Source organism: Triticum aestivum, chromosome 1A (assembly GCF_018294505.1).
Source record: "Triticum aestivum cultivar Chinese Spring chromosome 1A, IWGSC CS RefSeq v2.1, whole genome shotgun sequence".
Taxonomy (NCBI): Eukaryota; Viridiplantae; Streptophyta; class Magnoliopsida; order Poales; family Poaceae; genus Triticum; species Triticum aestivum.
Window position 1 is genome coordinate 361172474 of NC_057794.1, and position 16062 is coordinate 361188535.

Sequence of the window (16062 nt, forward strand, 5' to 3'; positions counted from 1 at the left end):
TTTTGATGACCCGAGAGGTCACCGTCGGCGCAACAGCCGAACATGCGGTCATGAGGAAACCACCTAGCCGGAGGGTTTGGCCGACAGCCAAGGCTCCCTTAGCAACGGTGCCGTCTTTGAAGACGGGAGAAGGCATCCTTCCTGATTGTGACGGCACAGAGGAACTCTCAATGAAAGCACCAATGTCGGTGTCAAAACCGGTGGATCTCGAGTAGGGGGTCCCGAACTGTGCGTCTAGGTCGGATGGTAACAGGAGGCAGGGAACACTTTGTTTTACCCAGGTTTGGGCCCTCTCGATGGAGGTAACACCCTACTCCTGCTTCATTAATATTGATGATATGGGTAGTACAAGAGTAGATCTACCACGAGATCAAGGAGGCTAAACCCTAGAAGCTAGCCTATGGTATGATTGTTGTTTATGGAGTTGATTCTCCCCTACGGACTACAACCCTCCGGTTTATATAGACACCGGATAGGGTTAGGGTTACACAGAGTCGGTTACAATGGTAGGAGATCTTGAATATCGTATCGCCAAGCTTGCCTTCCACGCCAAGGAAAGTCCCATCCGGACATGGGACAAAGTCTTCAATCTTGTATCTTCATAGTCCAGGAGTCTGGCTGAAGGTATAGTCCGGCTACCCGAACACCCCCTAATCCAGGACTCCCTCAGCTAGGTCAACCGCTTAAGAGCTGAAGAAGACGAGGACCGCTGAGGCTGAAGCCAGAAAGAGGAAACATCCTGAAGCCTCTGCTACTGCTCCCTCCAAGAAGAAGCGGAAGACCAAGAAGGAACGGGCTGCTCCCACAGAGCCCTTAATTGTTGAACCCATCTCCATGGTTCCCCCAGCCACTGAACATCAAGAGCGCCAACTGACTGTCCATGAGCCTTCTTTCACAGAGGCTCATGAAGCTGAAGACTTTCCAGCAGCTAATCCCACGGCTGCTGAAGACATTGGTCACCATGACCATGTTGAAGATGATGCAGTTCTTCCTCAGATCGAGCACCAACAGGTATCATCGCCTGTGCTAACGCACAGCGAACTCATCAGCATTGGTCGTCCTCTGATGCCAATTGCTCATGATGCATCATGGGCTGATCACCCACAAGCACAAGAGGAAGATGACTTTGAGGCCCGGCCAACTCCAACTCCACAGGCGTCGCCAGTGTTATGCAGGCTTCGCAAAGGACCAAGGCCTCCAGTCTCCGAATCTAAAGCTAAAGCTGCTGAAGACATTCCGGCTGCATCAGCCGATGAAGAAGAAACCCCAAGAGTTGCTACACCCCCGTCTCACCAAGAAGCTGTTATCGAGGTGAACGTGACTGTGACCGGCCCTCCAGCTCATCAAGTGGAGGTTGAGAATCTTGAGGCTGCCACCGACGCCACTGACGTTTTCATGGCTGAAGCCAATGTGGAGCCTACACCAGCCCAAGCACCAGAAGTCAGTGAAGCCAATGATGCTACTGCTTCTGTTCCTGCGCCTGCTGCTGGTCCTCAGTTTGACTATCATGTTGAGCACAGGCCTCAGGTACAGAAGCCGGTTCCAAGGTTGCCCAGGTTTCCAGGTCCTGCATCAGCACCTAGATCCTTCAATGTTAATGGCTTCAAAGCAGACAACACTTTCTTCAATAGCTCCAAGAACCCCTACTCAAGGAAAAGATTATCTTCTGATCGGTTCTAGAGCTATCCGCAGCGAAGCTATTACTCCTGCATTCTGTACAATCAAGGTCGCATCTTCCCACATAAGCGTCTTGACATTGAAGCAATAGCTGGTCTGCCCTGTCTGGAAGAAGCTCTGGATTGCTTCAAAGAGGTTGGATTGTTGCCGTTTGTCACCAACCAAGAGCACTAGAATGAAGAGTTGCTGCTCCAATTCTATGCCACACTTCACATCCGTGGGTACAACAGAGATCCGAAGACTTGGGTCCTGGAGTGGATGACATGAAATGTTCCTCACGAAGCCAAAGCCTTTGATATCATTGAGCTCACTGTTCTGCCCACTCCTGGTGATCTCTACGAACCTAGCTGTCAGCATCACAGTGAAGCTATGGAGAGCATCTTTCAGAAGCCTGAACCAAACATGAGTCAGATGCTCAGTATGATGAAGCCATTGCCACAAGATGCTGCATATCCTAAGGAGTTCCTTGTTGAAGACCTTGAGTATCTGCCAAGGACTATTTATCACATCATAAGGCGAACTCTCTGTCCCATCAAAGGACATTCTCCACATGCCAAGCTGGAAGGTGCAATGAAGACTTTGGTCTTCTATATTCTTCATGGCAAATGCTTCAATGCACAGGACTTCTTCATCCGCCAACTTGCTGCATCAGGCTCTGATCTTTTTGGCTTGAAGTTCTACGCTCCATGGATAATGCGGCTGATTAAACTCCACCCCGCTATCTCATATCAGCCATCTGCTCGCAATCATCGGATCTTTCTGCCTGATGTGGATATGTCCGTTGAAGCCATTTATCCTGAGCCTGCCAAGGAGCCTCTTAGTCTTCAGAATGCAGAGCATCAAAGTTTCTCTCAGAACATTGAAGGAGTTGAAGCAGTCACCCGTGTTTATCCTCTGGCTGGAACTACACGTGCACCTCATCGTGCCCTTACTGAAGCCACCGAAAGCACTATTGGGCAACGACCCAAGAAGCGGTCTCGTGTTCTCAACGACCGAGAGCTTCTTGTGGCTCTTCATCAGAAACAGGATAGGCATCATGACTGGCCAAAGCGCCAAATGCAAAGCCTCTTGGTGGATGTCAACCGCATTCGCAATCTTGCCACCAAGAATGCCTTTGTTGCCCATGAAACCTCTCGACGCACATGGAAAGGGCTGACGCTTATGTGCTCTGAAGATGATCTTCAAGAGGATGGCTTCTCTGAACGCTTCAAGTTTGACTCCACACCTCCTCGAAGGGTAGTGCTGCGACAAACTCCATCTCTTGAAGACTCTGAGTTCTCTTCCTCTGCTGCAACTGTGAATGCCAGAGTGATCGAGGATGAAGACGATGCTACTTCACCGCCACCTCCTTCAGCACGCTTCGACACTGCTCCAAGTTCTTCTGCACCGCCGAACACCACCGACGACCCTGCTGCTTCACCTACTCTTCATGGGAACGAGTAGATGCTCTATGTCTTCAAACCTTTTTGGTCCTTACTGACAAAAGGGGGAGAAGCATATGAGTTTGATAGTCTTCAAGCGGGTCCACATGGGCGGTTGCTTTATATTTTGCCTCGTGTTTACAACTCTCGTTTTGATACAGTTGGTTCTTTGAGTTGTAACACCAAAACTCGATGGTCGTCTGCTACTTATTTGCTACTTTGTGATGCGACGATAAATTCCGCATGTGCGACGATAAATTCCGCACTTAGATCATTTTGCAGACGTCCATTTTCCATTATGCTTGTCATTATCTTCACATACCTTCTCATGCATAATGAATTGTCATCATAAGTTGAAGAGGATCTCCACGAGTACAACCTGCCATGTGCATTTGCATTCCAAAAGCAAATTACTTATATGCACATCTTCAGGGGGAGCCCTTACAACTAATGAAGACAATTCCTTATCCTTTACAATTTCACATATTATATTCCCCATTGAAAACTTCAACTAGTTTGTCATCAATCACCAAAAAGGGGGAGATTGTAAGTGCATCTAGTGCCACCCCTAGTTGGTTTTGGAGCATTGACGACAAACCTAGTTGAGGGACTAATGTGTTTGTGAGAATTGCAGGATAACACAGGTAGAAGTCCCTCATTGATTCGGTTTTCCTACCAGAGATGACCCCTAAAAATGTATGAAGACATTGATATCAAAGGTGGTATATGAAGATATTCTCAATGAAGACTATGATAGGAGAAGACATCGCATGAAGCCTATGGAGCTCGAAGACTCAGATCTTTCGTAGTTCCTTTTTCTTCGTTATTGAGTCATAGGAACCACCGTACTGTTAAGTGGGGTCCAAGAGAACCAGTCAGAATGACTGAAGTGATGCTTAACCAAAACCTATGTCTTCGAGTGAAGACAATGAGAGTGAATCTTGTCCAGAGTCGGACAAGTCAGCTTTGCTTGTAGCCCAAGTAGAGTTGCCGTGTGTGTTTGAAATCTGACCATTGGAACACATGTCAGTTCCTTAGTGACCCAGGGTCATTTTGGACAAATCAGGTCAGGTTGCCTAGTGGCTATAAATAGCCCACCCCCTACAACCATAAACGGTTGGCTGCTCAGAGTTAGAGTACGACTTTTGTCATTTGAGAGCAACCCACCTCGAAGCCTTTGAGAGAGAATTCCTTGCGAGGATAAATCCCTAACCACCTAGAGCCAAAGAGTGTTAGGCATCACTTAAGTCTTCTTGTCTGTGTGATCTGAAGACTTATTACACTTAAGGATTGTGAATCCTCCAGCCGGTTAGGCGTCGCGTTCTGAGCATCCAAGAGACAATGTGGATCGCCGGTGAACGAAGTCTGTGAAGGTTTGGGAGTCTACCTTGAAGACTTACCAGAGTGATTGGGCGAGGTCTGTGTGACCTTAGCTCAAGGGGAATACGGTGAGGACTGGGTGTCCTGGGCTGCGTGTTCAGGACTGGGAGTCCGGGACTGTGTGTCCTCAGGTTTAAATACCTAGCCACCCTAACCAGACATACAGTTGTCACAGCAACTGGAACTGGTCCAACAAATCATTGTCTTCAACGAGTCATTGGTTTCATCCTTCCCTTCCCTTTACTTACTGTTGGTCCTTGTGAAGTCATTGTATGATTGCACTATCTTCTGTCTTCACTGAGTGACTGTTTGTTCTGATCGGCTTCATAATATCTTCCTACCTGATCCTTACTACCTAGCTGCTATTAGTCATTGTGCTTTCACTTCATTGAATACTTGACTATGGTTTGCCTAGTGTAGTCTACCTTCCGCTGCATGATAATAGGTTTATTTCTATCGTTTGTCTTCGAAACTTCCACGTTTTGAAGACTTCCATAAAAATCGCCTATTCACCCCCCCTCTAGTCGATATAACGCACTTTCAGATGTGCTTTAGCAAAACTGTTTAAATTAATTAATATATGGTGGAGTTTTAAAAAAAACTTCTATAACAATCCAACAATAAAGGGGCTGTTCGGAAACCCATCCGCTCCAAAAATCACAGAATCCATGGAGTATCAATTTCCTTGCTAAACTGCACCTCCGGCTGCTCCTGGAGTGAAGTCGTATGGAGCGAAGGGACTCCGAACAGGCCCAAAGTTTCATAGATATGTCATCTGAAAGCGGCATTTCCTATTTAGCGCGGCAGGCGCCGGTTATAGTTGTTTCCGCAAACCGGCGCCTGCAGCCGCGGTAACTGGGCCTGGCCCATCTTTCCTTCCTGTCATGAGGACAAAAAATGCGCGCTTTGGAAGGGAATCGATACCGCGACCTGACGGTCGTTAGCCTCCTGCACTAACCACCGCACTAACTCGTATTAGTTGCCCAAACTACTGCTTCTTCACCTTTTCTTCTTACAACGATTCCTTTTTCCTATTCTTTTTCCCTTTTATTCGAAACGGTTTTGTTATGTTTTTTTATTTTTATTTTTTCTTCTTTTCGGAACGGTTTTATATTTATTTTGCTAATTTGATAGAACTATTTTTTTAAAAATCGGTGAACTTTCTTTCACAATCGATGAACTCTTTTTCAAAATCGATGAACTCTTTTTTAAAATCGATGAACTTTTTTTCTAAATTGATGAACATTTTTTCTAAATTTATGAACTCTTTTTTCAAAATCGATGAACTGTTTTTCAAAATCGATGAATTGTTTTTCAAAATTGATGAATGTTTTTTAAAATTCGGTGAACTTATTTCAAAATTGATGAACTCTTTTTCAAAACCGATGAAATCTTTTCACAATCCGTGAACTTTTTTTCAAAATGGATGAACTCTTTTTCAAAATTGATGGACTGTTTTTCAAAACCGATGTACTTTTTTTAAAAATGGATGAGCTTTTTTAAAATTCGGTGAACTTATTTCAAAATCGATGAACTCTTTCCCAATTTGATGAACTTTTTTCAATTTCTGTGAACTTTTTTCAAATTTGATGATCTGAAAAAATGAATGAAGGTTTCCAAATCTGTGAACTTTTTTGAAATCTCGATTTTTTTTCTTTTTTTATGATTTTTCTCGGTTTTTGTTTTCATCTTTTTTTTATAGTCAACGGTTAACCAATCAGTCAACTGGTCAACCGCGATCGTACGAACAGCCCTCGAGGCTCTCGATCCAGCGAGCGACCAGGCGAGGCGAGTTTAGCCGTGGTCGCCACATGGGCCGGCCCACGATTCGGCGGCTGTGAGCGCCAGCTCCCTTAGCTGGCGCCTGAAGCGCCAACTAGGAGCTCCCTCTGAAAGCCATCCGACAAACCAGCTTAAGAAGAAGAAAAAATCAGTCGTCAGGGCGTGAGCCCCCCATCGGGCGTCTTCGGACGATAAACACCAGAAACTCCCGATACCGCAGACGGAAACATCCAGGCCATACAGAGCCCACCCCAAACCCCATCTTATCGTTCTTCCGCGCGCAATCGTGTGGCGCCCATCTCACGCATCCCCACTTTATCTTTGCGCGCCTGAACCCGGCCGTCCCTAACCTCCCGCAGGACGCCGTCCCGACGACCTCGCGGTCGTTATTAGCATCCGCCCAACGCGCTTAACGCGCAAGTGGTGGTGGTGGTGAGGCGTACACTGACCGAAGGCATCGATCTCCATGGCCCCGACCGTCGCCTCCCCAGCCACGGGCGCCGTCCCCTCGCCGATCGCGAGCGACCTCGGGAAGGCCGCGCGCTCCGTCGGGCTCGGGCTCCCCGCGCTGCCGCCGCTGCCCGGCCTCGCGTCCCACGGCCAGCCCCGCGTCGCCTCCTTCTGTGAGTGTGGCTTTGAGAACTTGCGCGTGCGTGCAGCGGCATGGGGCGTGGATCTAAGAAGAGTTGTTTTCCAGGTAAAAGGCTCGCGAGGAACGTGGTGTCAATGGCCGCCGGTGAGCCGGCCGCGCCGCTGGCCGACAACGCCGAGCTTACAGAGTTCTTCAACGGCTTGAAACAAGAGGTACGTACGTGGCACGTTGGAGTTCATTAGTTATGGAGCGAGTGACTGACACCTAGTTGCGCGGTTGCGCCGCACAGTGGGACAGAGTGGAGGACAAGTACGCGGTGACCACGCTCGCCGTCGCCGCCACGCTCGGCATGTGGAGCGCCGGCGGAGTAGTATCGGTACTGAAGACGCTTACCTCAACTGTCTGTCGAACAAGTTGTTTAAAAAATCACCGAGTTGATGGGGTAGCTGAAGGTGATTTTGGTGTTAACCTTGCAGGCAATCGACAGGCTCCCCGTGGTTCCAGGTCTCATGGAGGTCGTTGGCATTGGTTACAGCGGGGTAAGAAAGATCCACAGCTCAACAGAACCTTACCGTGATAACTTTTGCTATTCGCAAACTGCAACGTGCCTAAGATTGAATTTACTGGTCAATCTGGTCATTAATTTGATCATGCTGTACAAGTCTGCCATTCTTCCATCGCTGTCAATTTTCTAAGAGTTTCCCATTTTGATCCGTTCTTCTGAATTTCTAATACATGCAGTGGTTTGCGTACAAGAACCTGCTATTCAAGCCCGACAGGTATTGAAACACAGCCTTTGTACCGAACCTGCAAAATGCTACTATAAGATTCTTAGATAAGGAGGGCTCTAGTCGTTCAAACAATTTCAATGGATTTTGCAGGAAAGCGTTCTTCGCTAAGGTCAGGAACATTTACGAGGATATAATCAGCGGCTAGACGATGAAGCACTTGAAAAGGTGCATCCCAGTTGAGAGAAGCACAAAGTACTCAAAACGGAGACGTGCAATTACTGTATATCTGTACTATATATTTGAGCATAGCATCTAATATAATCCTTACTCAATTGTATATCTAAATAAGTTGGACATATTGACGCAAAAAACTTTTGATGTGTTTAGCCACCATCTCCCAGAATTTTCAAAGGTAATTTTGCCCTTGCCATTAATTGGTTGCATATAAAATTAATAGCACGGTCCGTTCCGAAAGATGATTGTCGGTCGGACATAGGGTTCTATTGCCGCCAGCGCACCCTGCTCCCTGATCTATGTCTACGATGTGAGGCGTTCCTGTTGATCACGCCACGCACCTCTCTTTCACCCGTTCAAATCCAATCCACAAACGTCTTTCGTGTACACTAGCTAGGGCACACGATCATACAACAACTACTCTTCCCTAGGGTTTTTGTGAGGGGTAACAGAGCAGGGGATGCATCGAGGATGTCAAAGGCATGATGAAGGGGCTCATGTTATCAGCTAGGGAGAGGAGGGGAGTGAAGGTAGGGACAACATACACGGGGAAGGAGATGATGTTGGGGATCCCGATGCCCAGGCAGCGGGCATACTTTTCTCGGATCGGCCAGCGCATGCTTCGGTGGTAGGGCAAACACTATATGGTGTCGATCAAGGGGTAGAGATGAAAGGAGCTTGTAGATAATATCTTTTTATACACTTTTCGGCAGGAGTTGGGGTGAAGGAGCGCACTGGAAGAAGGGCCATGGGGGTTTGATAAGGAGCTTTTGGTAATGGAGAAATTTGACGCGGATAAGACAATTGAGGAGTATGACTTCAATATAATTCCGATGTGGATTAGGGTCTTGGGTCTGCCTCTCGGATCCATGAACATGACCACGGGTGAGCTCATTGCGCAAAATTTCGATGAGTTGGTGGCTGTGGATGTTTGACCATATGGTACATTGATAGATAAAGTATATGAGGATGGAGGTAAATTAGATATTAATGAATCGTTGGTGAGGAGATTCATATTGGCTAGGGAGAAGAACAAGGACATGGGCAAGCAGGCAACTGTAGAGGATGAAAGCAAGAAAAAGAAACTTTTGTGGTGTCATTTCGAGTAGGAACATTACTGGATTTCTGCTACGCTTGTGGATGCATCCTGAAACCAAAGAAGGGAGAAACACCTCAGTATGGGCCATGTATTAGGCTCTCTCTCTTGAAATAGGTTTTCTCCCCGCTTTATAAATAAAGCAACGATCCATAGAGTCCAAGTTCAACAACACTCGACATACCACTGCTGGGGCCACAGCACAATCAAGCCCAATGAAGCAAAAGAGAAATAGAAAAAAAAAAGCCATGTATTAGGCTTAGGGGGGAGTGATGAAGATCGACAAGTTGATGAGTGATGGTAGGGGTAGCAACCATAGGGATAGCTTCGCTGTTGGTAGGGGTGGGGAGGAGCCTATGGTCGTAGTGTTCGTAGGGCAGCAGCATGGGTAGCAGAGGAGGGAGATCTGGCAGTGTGATGCGTCGTCATGGCATTAATATGATACTAATAGTCTAATACTATGAACAGTTGTAGCAGCAACAGTGGGGGAGATAAGAAGATTACTAGCCAAATGAAACCAAACAAAGGGAGCACAAGAGTGAGAAGAATGGGACAACAAAATATTTAATGTTCTGGCAGGAGAGGACTGAGTGTATAGTGACTGGGAAGTGAGAGGAGCAAAAGAATTAGAACACGATGGGCTTAGTAGGTTTGGACAAGGGTGCAAATGATATGCAGAATAAATAGATAGGGGCTGACAAGGTGGTAGCGAATGTAGTACAACAAATGAAAAACCTAGAGTGAATGATCCTGAGTTGAAGAAAGAAGGGTGATTGGCAGAACAAAGGAAAGAAATTCAAGAGAGTTAATAGAGAGGAGAAGGCTGAAAACAGGACATGTCAAATGTTGCAGGTAGTTGTTGGGAAACATTGCATGGAAAAAAATCTACGCACACGCAAGATCTATCCATGGAGATGCATAGCAACGAGAGGGGGAGAGTGTGTCTACGTACCCTCGTAGATCGTAAGCGGAAGCATTTGACAACGCGGTTGACGTAGTCGAACTTTTTCGTGATCCAACCGATCAAGTACCAAACGTACGGCATCTCCGCGTTCACCACACGTTCAGCTCGGTGACGTCCTCTGCCTTCTTGATCCAGCAAGACGGCGAGGTAGTGGATGAGTTCCGGCAGCACGACGACGTGGTGATGGTGATGGTGAAGCTATCTCCGTAGGGCTTCGCCTAAGCACTACGAAAATATGACTGGGGGTGTAAACGATGGAGGGGGGCATCGCACACGGGTAAGACAATGTTCTGTTATCTGCTAGGCGCCCCCTCCCACATATATATAGGTGGGAGGGAGGGAGGAGCAGCCAAGGGGGTACCCAAGTAGGGGGAATCCTACTTGGGGTCTCTCCCAAGCCCCCCTTTCCTTATTTGGAACGTGGGTGGAAGGAAGGAGGAAGTGCCCCTCCCCCTTTCCTTTCTCTCCTGAGGAGGGAAAGGCGGGAGGGGCCACCCCTCCCCTTTCCTTCCCCTTAGGGCCGTCCAGCCATGGGAGGGGTGCACCAGCCCCCTTGTGGGCTGGTCTGTCCCCTCCATTGGCCCATAAGGCCCATAACTTTCGGGAGGGGGGGGGGGTGCCCGGAACCCCTTCAGGTGACCCAGTTTCTTCCCGGTGTGTCCTAAAACACTTCCGATGTCCAAATACTAGCGTACTATATATCAATCTATACATCTCGACCATTTCGAGACTCGTCATCATGTCTGTGGTATCATCCGGGACTCTGAACAACATTCGGTAACCAAATCATATAACTCATATAACACTATATTGTCAATGAACGTTAAGTGTGTGGACCCTATGGGTTCGAGAACTATGTAGACATGACCAAGACACTTCTCTGGTCAATAACCAATAGCGGAACCTGGATGCCCATATTGGTTCCTACATATTCTACGAAGATCTTTATCGGTCGAACCGTTATGACAACATACGTAATTCCCTTTGTCCATCGGTATGTTACTTGCCCGAGATTCGATCGTCGGTATCTTCATACCTAGTTCAATCTCATTACCGGCAAGTCTCTTTACTCGTTCCGTAATACATCATCCTGTAACTAACTCATTAGTCACTTTGCTTGCAAGGCTTCTTATGATGTGTATTACCGAGAGGGCCTAGAGATACCTCTTCGATACTCGGAGTGACAAATCTTAATCTCGATCTATGCCAACTCAACAAACACCTTTGGAGATACCTATAGAGCATCTTTATGATCACCCAGTTACGTTGTGATGTTTGATAGCACACAAGGCATTCCTCCGGTATCTGGGAGTTGCATAATCTCATAGTCGAAGGAATATGTATTTGACATGAAGAAAGAAATAGCAATAAACTGAACGATCAATATGCTAAGCTAACGGATGGGTCTTCTCCATCACATCATTCTCCTAATGATGTGATCCCATTATCAAATGACAACACATGTCCATGGTTAGGAAACCTTAACCATCTTTGATCAACGAGCTAGTCTAGTAGAGGCTTACTATGGACACTGTATTTGTTTATGTATTCACACATGTATTTAAGTTTCCGATCAATGCAATTCTAGCATGAATAATAAACCTTTATCATGATTAAGGAAATATAATAATAACCATTTTATTATTGCCTCTAGGGTATATTTCCATCAGTAGTAAGAGGAGATGCAATGAGATGGAGATTGATGATCAAAATTTCATGAAGAAGGATAGGTTCAAGGAGATAGTGGCGAATGAAGAGGACGCTGAGAACAACACAAACAAAAGTGAGGATGTAGGAATGCTCTGCGGGGCAGCAATGAAATTAATAGCTCGAAAGTGTTAGGGACTCAGGAATGTCCCAACTATTTGCAGCCTTCTAGATCTCGAAAGGTAGGACTATCCTGATGTTCATGTTCTTGTCAGTGATAAAATTGTGTGGGAAATGGTTGGAGATGTCTAGGTGGAGGTACGGGCTCGCTAACATGACTGTGTGGAACCCGAAAGGGCGCCACATGGGTGTGGCAATGTTTTGGCGATGTGGCATTGATAGTTGTTGCGGTCATTTGGGAGGAGTTACGTTGATGTGGATGTCATAGAATAGGATGGTGGAGTTTGGATTGTGAAGGAAGTCTATAGAGAGTAAGAATTGGAGAGGAAGAAGGGAACATGGAGAATGGTTTGGAGGCTAAACAATAACACCAGGATGACAGACCATGGTTGCGCCTATACTTTAATAAGATCCTAACTAGCGAGGAGAAAGTAGGCGGGGTGGCTCGAACCCACCAATGCATGGACCAATCCAGAAATACTCTAAATTTCGGTGAACTCATGAATATTAGCTTTGAAGGGGATACCTTTTGTGGCACCCCGGCTTAGAGAAACTGGAACACCTTGTATTCCATCCTAGAGATCAAGTCTTCTGGAATACAACACTACTTGGCATAGAATAGAACAACTCTTTATTACAATATGGGTACAAGGGGTTTGATTTCAAGGTTACAGGGGCACGGAAACACTACGCCTGCTAAGGTAGTCCTATGCTAGCAACAAAACAACTTGTAGCAGTAGAATAACTTCTAGTAACAGAACAGGGACGATCGTGATGGACTCCACTACAAAGGGGCACTGGCTGGGACACATCCTAGCTCGCAGACTCGGGATCCTTGACAAGCAATCAATCATGGCCTCACCTGCAAATCTGGCATGACACGCCAGGTGAGTACTTTGAATGTACTCGCAAGCTCACAACCATCAAACGCATCAAGCCAAGACAATAACGTAGCATTACAGTCTTAAGTTATGAACTACTAATATGGAGGTGGAAGTAAATAATGATCATGACATGGTAAACTAGAAGTAATTGTAAGTCCTCGTTTAAGGTCACATGAACCATCTCACTCTTGACTATCTAGCCAATCAATATATACACATCATGATCATTGTGTGATCTCATAGTCATCCAATGATCATCCTCAAGATCATCCCAAGCCTATCACTGACTGTCGTGGTTCTAAGCCTGATAGTAGAGTGGGGAGTAGGTATGGAGAGGCAAGGTCCTAGCTATGGAGAGGTTGTAAACACAAGGGATGTATGAGTTCAGGCCCTTCTCGGAAGAAGTAAAAGCCCTACGTCTCGGAGCCCAGAGGCGGTCGAGTGGATTATGTGTATATGAGTTACAAGGTGCCGAACCCCTCTACCTGTGGAGGGGGGTGGCTTATATAGAGTGCGCCAGCACCCCTGCCAGCCCACGTAGGAGAGGGTTTAAGGCGAGTTAAGTCTGGGGAGTTACTGGTAACGCCCCACATAAAGTGTCTTTACTATCATAAAGTCTACTTAATTACAGGCCGTTGTAGTGCAGAGTGCCTCTTGACCTCCTGGTGGTCGAGTGAGTCTTCGTGGTCGAGTCCTTCAAGTCAGTCGAGTGAGTCCCTAGTTGGTCGACTGGAAAGTGACCTCTTCTAAGGGTGTCCTTGGGCAGGGTACTTAGATCAGGTCTGTGACCCTACCCTAGGTACATGACCCCATCATTAGCCCCCGAATGGATTGAGGCTTCGAGTGAGGAAGGAGTTGATGTTATTTCCGATTAACTTTTGCACACTGGTCGTGCGCTGTTCTGGACCAAAGAATCTCTTCGTTGATAGTGACCAACTTGTCTTCAGTCGACTCGATCCATTCTCTTCTTTCGTCGAGTGATATTTCGGGCTTTGACGATTTCCGAGCGACGGATCGCAGGAAATCCCGCGTCTGACAGACCGGTCTGCCGTTCGCGGATTCCGCGGGATTCGAAATTTGGGGAAGCGCGCGAAACGGAGCGGACCGCGGCGTTCGGATGGGACGGGATATAGACGCCTCGATCCCCGCGCCGCTTTCTTCGCCACGTATCCCGCCTGCATAACTGTTCCTGGATATGATTAGATCGACCGGGCACACCTGTCATCCACTCGGAAGGGACCTTATAAATGCGCCCGGCGAGGGTTTTTTGTACAGTGCCTCAGCATTCTCTTTCTCTGCTCCCTTCGTCTCCGCCCGACGCGCTCGCTCTCGCCTCCGCCCAACCTCTCCCCGCGCGTCTCGCCGGCAACCATGGCCAAGGAGAAGACGGCGGCGCTGGAACGTGCGAAGAAGGCGTCGGCGACGGAGAAGGCGAAGAAGAGATCCACCAGCCGCGGCGGGTCTTCGTCTAGATCCCGCCTGCCGAAGGGCTGGGTCCAAGGAGATTGGATCCAGTCGACCATCACGGAGAAAGATCTCCTCGACATGGCCAACGAGGGCTGATCCCCCATGGAGCTGCGAGGCTTCCGGGGAAGGAGTGGCAGCCCCAGCCAGAAGAGGGTGAGTGCGTGCTCTTGGCCACCCATGTTGATCGTGGATTTTCTTTGCCGCCGAGCATTTTCTTCCGTGGTTTCTTGAACTTCTTTGGAGCGCAGCTCCACCACTTTACCCCAAATTCTATCGCCTATCTTGCCGCGTTCGTGTCCATGTGTGAGGGTTTTCTGGGCTGTCAACCGCACTGGGGCTTGTTCAAGCATATATTCACGTGTCGCTCTCAGACCGTGAAGAAGGCGAGCCCAGGCGACGAAAGAACCCGAGTCGTCCAAATGTGTGGGGGCCTGGGGATCCAGGTGAGGAATAAGAGCACCTTCCCAGCCATGACTTTTCCCGAGTCAGTCAGAGGCTGGCAGTCGACCTGGTTCTACTGCCAGGATCAGTCGACGCCGGGGCAGTCGAGTGGACTCCCTTAGTTTACCATGGACCGAGTGAACAAGCCCTCCTCTCTGAAGTTGATTCCGGAGGAGAAAGCTGACGTGAAGATGTTGATGGAGCGCGTGGTACAGTTGGTTCGGGAGGGAGTGATGGGCATGGATCTCCTGGAGGTTTTCCTTAGGCGTCGTATCCAGCCCCTTCAGTTCCGGAGCCACTGCATGTGGTTGTACTGTGGGACTGAAGACGAGACTCGAGTCCATCCAGAAGCAGTCGACGATGTCACTCTGGAAAGATGGATGGTCGCCGTTACCGGAAACAAGGATAACCCACGCGGAGCCAGAAGGATTCCTCCACTCGACCACAATAGTGATCCAAACAAGGTATGCCTGCTCTGCTCTCCACTGTGTTCTTGTCATATTCATTTCTGTTTATTCTGCCAATTGGTCGATTGATCTTTGTCTTGATGTCTATCAGGCCCTCACCGAGCTGTATTCGATGCCCAATGGAGCACAGGCTCCGACTGAGGAGGGTGAGGCAAGTGGGGGCGAGAGCCAGGAGGAGGAGGAATGGGACTCAGACATTGCTGAGGATGATGATGACAATGACGACGATGACGGTGATGAAGATGACGCTGAAGACGAGGAAGAAGAGGAGGAGGAGGTCGTACCACCGCGCTCAGAAAGGCGGTCGAAGCTTGTCCACGACCCTTCGACTGAACATGGCAAGGGGGTTGCGACCGTTGCACAGTCGACCAAGCGCCCTCGGACCACCTCTCCGGCGCCGACTGAAAAGGCGCCGAAGCAGCCCCGGGCGGCTCCGTCGAAGCCGACCAAGCTCCTGCCGAAGATGAAGGTGTCCACCCCCACCATACCAGGGTAATCATGCTGCTTAAGTCTTCTTATTTTGTGTGAACTTTGTCTCTGGTTGACGCTGAAGTTAGTCGACTGATTCTTTGGAGTTGCAGTGCTGCTACTTCTGAGACCTCAGCCCGGGCTGATGACCATGAGATGGAGGACGCAGCAACCTCAAAACCAGGTACAATATTCTTAACGTCGTTTTTAGTCGACTGACTCATGATCTCTGATCCTGATTCTTCTCTGTAGCTCCACCCAATGTTGTTATCACTCTCCCTGATGATGATGAGGATGAGGAACCGCTGAAGCGCAGAAGGAGTAGGAAAGCGTCCGCCAGCAGGGTGCCCCAGGATGTGACGGCGCCTGAGATTCTGATTGCGGAGGAAGAGAACACCACTCGACACACTGTGTCCTTCGCAGATCCACTGACGAGTGCTCAGCAGCCCTCCCTCTTCACGACGCACCATGTCCCAGAGGACCAAGCTGGCGCTGCGAAGGAGGCGATACGCCAGGCAGGGATCATGATGGAGCAGTTAAGGACCATCCGGGATGCGAGCCAGGCAGCTTACGACGCCAGTTCCGCCCTTCAAAGCAATGTTCAGGTCAGTCGACCACCGCCTGTTCTGTT

The 16062-nt window shown here is 48.2% G+C and overlaps 1 protein-coding gene across 1 annotated transcript; it reads left to right on the forward strand.

The window, feature by feature from the left end:
• The first annotated feature begins 6478 nt into the window (after positions 1 to 6478).
• LOC123051088 (protein CURVATURE THYLAKOID 1B, chloroplastic) lies at positions 6479 to 7969 on the forward strand. Its single transcript, XM_044473857.1, has 6 exons — positions 6479 to 6883; positions 6958 to 7064; positions 7142 to 7228; positions 7329 to 7391; positions 7594 to 7631; positions 7734 to 7969. Exons 1-6 carry the CDS (start codon positions 6727 to 6729, stop codon positions 7786 to 7788), a joined length of 507 nt encoding a protein of 168 aa, XP_044329792.1. The 5' UTR covers positions 6479 to 6726; the 3' UTR covers positions 7789 to 7969.
• Positions 7970 to 16062: the final 8093 nt, after the last annotated feature.